The sequence below is a fragment of the Homarus americanus genome, unplaced genomic scaffold (genome assembly GCF_018991925.1).
Source record: "Homarus americanus isolate GMGI-L3 unplaced genomic scaffold, GMGI_Hamer_2.0 scaffold14751, whole genome shotgun sequence".
NCBI classification, from domain to species: Eukaryota; Metazoa; Arthropoda; class Malacostraca; order Decapoda; family Nephropidae; genus Homarus; species Homarus americanus.
The window spans coordinates 27,501-32,651 of NW_024711410.1; the positions used below are offsets into that span (position 1 = coordinate 27,501).

A 5,151-nucleotide genomic window follows, 5' to 3' on the forward strand; every position below is an offset into this window, starting at 1 on the left:
TGTGAGGTCTTTTTGTTGTGAGGTCTTGTGCTGTGAGGTCTTGTGCTGTGAGGTCTTGTGCTGTGAGGTCTTGTGCTCTGTGGTCTTGTGCTGTGAGGTCTTGTGCTGTGAGGTATTGTGCGGAGGTCTTTTGTTAGGAGGTCTTGTGCTATGAGGTCTTGTGCTGTGTGGTCTTGTGCTGTGGAGGTTCTTTAAAGGTGAGGTCTTGTGCTGTGAGGTCTTGTGCCATGAGGTCTTGTGCTGTGAGGTCTTGGGCTGAGGTCTTGGTCTGGAGGTCTCGTGCCGTGAGGTCTTGTGCTGTGAGTCTTGTGCCGTGAGGTCTTGTGCTGTGAGGTCTTGTTCAGTGAGGTCTTGTGCTGTGAGGTTCTTGTGCTGTGAGGTCTTGTGCTATAAGGTCTTGTGCTGTGAGGTCTTGTGCTGTGAGGTTTTGTCCTGCTAGGTCTTGTGCTGTGAGGTTTTTTGCTGTTAGGTCTTGTGCTGTTAGGTCTGTGCTGTGAGGTTTGTGCTGTGAGTTCTTGTGCTGTGGAGTTCTTTTTGCTTTGAGGTCTGTGCTGTGAGGTATTGTGCTGTGAGGTCTTTGTTGTGAGGTCTTGTGCTGTGAGGTCTTGTGCTGTGAGGTCTTGTGCTGTGAGGTCTTGTGCTTTGTGGTCTTTTGCTGTGAGGTCTTGTGCTGAGAGGTATGTTGTGGAGGTCTTTGTTGTGAGGTCTTGTGCTAGAGGTCTTGTGCTGTGAGGTCTTGTGCTGTGAGGTCTTAGGGTCTGGAGGTTTGTGCTGTGAAGTCTTGTGCTAGAGGTTTTGTGCTGTGAGGTCTTGTGCTGTGAGGTCTTGTGCTTTGAGGTCTTTTGCTTTGAGGTCTTGTGATGAGAGGTCTTGTGCTGTGAGGTCTTGTGCTGAGGTCTTTTATGTAGGTCTTGTGCTATGAGGTCTTGTGCGTGGGTCTTGTGCTGTGGAGTTTTGCTTTGAGATATTGTGCTGTGAGGTCTTTTATTGAGGTGGGTCTTGTGCTGTGAGGTCTTGTGCTGTGAGGTATTGTGCTGTGAGGTCTTTTATTGTGAGGACTTGTGCTATGAGGTCTTGTGCTGTGAGGTGTTGTGGTGTGAGGTGTTGTGCTGTTAGGTTTTGTGCTGTGAGGTTTTGTGCTGTGAGGTCTTGTGCTGTGAGGTCTTGTGCTGTGAGGTCTTGTGCTGGAGGTTTTGTGCTGTTAGGTCTTGTGCTGTTAGGTCTTGTGCTGTTAGGTCTTGTGCTGTTAGGTCTGCTGTGAGGTCTTGTGCTGTGAGGTCTTGTGCTGTGAGGTCTTGTGCTGTGAGGTTTTGTCCTGCTAGGTCTTGTGCTGTTAGGTTTTTGCTGTTAGGTCTTGTGCTGTTAGGTCTTGTGCTGTTAGGTCTTGTGCTGTGAGGTCTTTTGGTTGTTGGGTCTTGCGCTGTGAGGTTTTGCTGTTAGGTCTTGTGCTGTGAGGTCTTTTTGCTGTTAGGTCTTGTGCTGTTAGGTCTTTTGCTGTTAGTGTTCTGGTGTGAGGTCTTTTGCTGGGAGGTCTTGTGCTGTGAGGTTTTGTGCTGTTAGGTCTTGTGCTGTGTAGGTTTTGTGCTGTGAGTTCTTGTGCTGTGAGGTTTTGTGCTGTGAGGTCTTGTGCGTGGAGGTTTGTGCTGTTAGGTCTTGTGCTGTGAGGTTTTGTCCTGCCAGGTCTTGTGCTGTTAGGTCTTGTGCTGTGAGGTCTTGTGCTGTGAGTTCTTGTGCTGTGAGGTCTTGTGCTGTGAGGTCTTGTGGTGTGAGGTCTTGTGCTGTGAGGTCTTGTGCTGTGAAGTCTTGCGCTGTAAGGTCTTGTGCTGTGAGGTCTTGTACTGTGTTAGGTGCTGTGTGAGGCAAACATACTGTACACTAGTCATTCCTAGCGTGAAATTGATGACTAAGAATCTTAAGGAGAGTGGCTGGTCAGTCACTAGCTTTGTGGAGTAAAACATTTCTCTCTTTAACTCTTATAGTGGTGACCCAACTACTGGTGACCCAACTGCTGGTGACCCAACTGCTGGTGACCCAACTGTTGACCCAACTACTGGTGACCCAAAACTGGACCAACTGCTGGTGACCCAACTACTGGTGACCCAACTGCTGGTGACCCAACTACTGGTGACCCAACTGCTGGTGACCCAACTGCTGGTGACCCAACTACTGGTGACCCAAAAACTGGTGACCCAACTGCTGGTGACCCAACTACTGGTGACCCAACTGCTGGTGACCCAACTACTGGTGACCCAAAAACTGGTGACCCAACTGCTGGTGACCCAACTACTGGTGACCCAACTGCTGGTGACCCAACTACTGGTGACCCAAAACTGGTGACCCAACTGCTGGTGACCCAACTGCTGGTGACCCAACTACTGGTGACCCAACTACTGGTGACCCAACTACTGGTGACCCAACTTCTGGTGACCCAACTGCTGGTGACCCAACTGCTTGGTGACCCAACTGCTGGTGACCCAACTGCTGGTGACCCAACTACTGGTGACCCAACTGCTGGTGACCCAACTATGGTGACCAACTGCTGGTGACCCAACTACTGGTGACCCAACCTGGTGACCCAACTACTGGTGACCCAACTACTGGTGACAACTGCTGGTGACCCAACTGCTAGTGACCCAACTTCTGGTGGCCCAACTACTGGTGACCCAACTACTGGTGACCCAACTACTGGTGACCCAGCTGCTGGTGACAACTACTGGTGACCCAACTACTGGTAGGACCCAACTGTTGGTGACCCAACTACTGGTGACCCAACTGCTGGTGACCCAACTACTGGTGACCTAACTGCTGGTGACCCAACTATTGGTGACCCAACTGCTGGTTACCCAACTACCGGTGACCCAACTGCTGGTGACCCAACTACCGGTGACCCAACTGCTGGTGACCCAACCGCTGATGAGTCTATCCGTAACTCGATAAACTGAAGTATAGTCAATATATTATATGGTCACTCCCGCCCATTATTAGTTCGGCCACCACCCACCAGAGGGCTCACAGCTATACCTGAGTCAATATGGCGGACGGTGACAGAATAATGCCAGTGTGTTGAAAACAGTGTGAAGTTATTGAATTTCTGATGCATAACACCTTCCACTTATTGACATTGTGTCGTTGTGAGTACTATTTACTATTGGCTTAAGCTCATGACTGATGAACAAAATGGACACACCAAACGTAACCTCACACACACACACACACACACACCGACGGCTGAAGCAAATCACTATATTGGTTTCACTGTCTCAGCTCCATCATATTTCCAATTATTCCCAAAACTCAAGGAATATGCTCGAGGTTGACGTTCAATCTTTGGACTTTGAAGTCAAGACAGCTGTGAGAAATTGGTTCCGTCAACAAAATACAGTTTTATCATGAGGGCATCAAGAAACTGTAAGAATATTGACTGAAGTGTGTGGACGGCAGAAGTGTAATAATGTAAAGAAGAACCTATGTCAAACTTAAGAAAAAAGTTCAATATATGTATAGATTTTTTCTTTTTTTCGTGTCGTATTTCATCCCGTTTCAGAATTATAAACTAGGAGGCATTATATTTCAACTCTCCCTCATATGTAAGTCACCCCAAAAAATTATCTGTACTTGGGGTGATCGATGAATTTCAGAATGAACACTGAGACTCCTGTTGTCTCGGTAGGTTTGTCAAAATCCTTCGTCCATTGTCATATTTTTTCATGACAATTTTGTAAAGATAGTTTTTTTATTTTCAATGTATGTACAGTCAGCAAAAAATAGTCTGCACCCCTAGGTCTGACGTCCTCTGCAACGATCACTGACTGAGGCCATGTTAATTTGTTAGGGTTGGTATTTCTGGTTGTGTGATGCATTGTATAACCAGTATGATGTATTTCTTATACTAAATATAGTTAATACAGAGAAATTAACAGGAAGCACCCGCGTAAATGAGTGTTTTCAGGTGCAGAAATTTTGTTGTTGACTGTACAACTCAACTTAGAAATATATGTTGTAATTTTGTACTCTGTCACGCCCAGACACGAAAAATTATAGATACTTTCTCGGATCTCGGGTTTCTTAAGCTAGATTTTTGGATCACCTGAAAATTAGCCCCCCAGCTTAAACACCCTTATGCTATCTGGTTTATAGATTAGATTAGATTAGATTAGGGTGTGTTAGGCAAGCGCTGTTATGTTAAATTAGTGTTAGCTTAGATTAGTGTTAGATTAGGTAAGCATTAGCTACGCTAGTTTGGGTTAAGTTAGTGACAGATTAGCGTTGGATTAGGTTAGCGTTATGTTAGGTAAGCATTAGTTTAGGTTAGGTGAGAGACAGATTAGCGTTGGATTAGGTTAGCGTTATGTTAGGTAAGCATTAGTTTAGGTTAGGTTAGTGACAGATTAGCGTTGGATTAGGTTAGCGTTATGTTAGGTAAGCGTTACGTTAGGTTAGGTTAGTGATAGATTAGCGTTGGATTAGGTTAGCGTTATGTTAGGTAAGCATTAGGTTAGGTTAGGGTGATGTTAGTGCCACGGGTAAAGGTCACGGGCTCAGAGATTGCTGTGGACTTTGTGGGATTATTGTCTTCTGAATATAAGATTAGACCTCTGAGTTCTGAGCCAAGATTTTTGCCAAACATATCCTGGTGATTTATGTCTTATGCATCTCTAAGGATGACTATCATTTTCTTTTTGACTTGACGGTTTTATCTTGTCTTGTAGAGGGATACAATAACTCACATTGTTACTCTCATCCAATTGATCTTTAACCCTGTGTTGTCTTGTTTGTCCAGTTTGTGGTGAGCGTAACTGAGCGGATACCATAACATCAAGAGATTTTAGAGGAGGATTTTGTGTGTGTGTGTGTGTGTGTGTGTGTGTGTGTGTGTGTGTGTGTGTGTGTGTGTGTGTGTGTGTGTGTGTGTTAAAATAATAATAATAATAATAATATTAATAATAATAATAATAATAATAATAATAAACGGTTTATACATAGAGTTGCAGCCGGTGGCTGAAAATATACAAGCTTACATGTGATTTAGATATCATAATATACATTCAATACATTTACAGGGCTGTACAGTACATGAATCAGAAGCTGTTTATTATTTTAACAATAGATGGGATGATGCTGTTCTTATATCTAACAGTGCGGGCTCCTATG

At 45.0% G+C, this 5,151-nt stretch overlaps 2 protein-coding genes across 2 annotated transcripts in view; one reads left to right on the forward strand and one right to left on the reverse strand.

Moving 5' to 3' along the window:
• LOC121858131 (salivary glue protein Sgs-3-like) overlaps positions 1 to 1,883 on the reverse strand; it is a 1,973-nt gene extending 90 nt beyond the window's left edge. The window contains exons 1-3 of the mRNA XM_042354362.1: positions 1,875 to 1,883; positions 507 to 1,034; positions 1 to 372 (exon numbers count right to left, since the gene is read on the reverse strand). The exon at positions 1 to 372 is cut by the window's left edge and continues 90 nt beyond it. Coding sequence (XP_042210296.1) covers positions 1 to 372; positions 507 to 1,034; positions 1,875 to 1,883 — 909 coding nt within the window. The remainder of the gene's footprint in view (positions 373 to 506; positions 1,035 to 1,874) is intronic.
• A 16-nt stretch (positions 1,884 to 1,899) lies between these two features.
• LOC121858140 (salivary glue protein Sgs-3-like) lies at positions 1,900 to 2,925 on the forward strand (the record flags this gene model as incomplete). Its single annotated transcript, XM_042354370.1, has 3 exons — positions 1,900 to 1,928; positions 1,980 to 2,319; positions 2,736 to 2,925. Coding segments are annotated over exons 1-3 (559 nt in total), but the record flags the coding sequence as incomplete, so codon positions are not given.
• Positions 2,926 to 5,151: the final 2,226 nt, after the last annotated feature.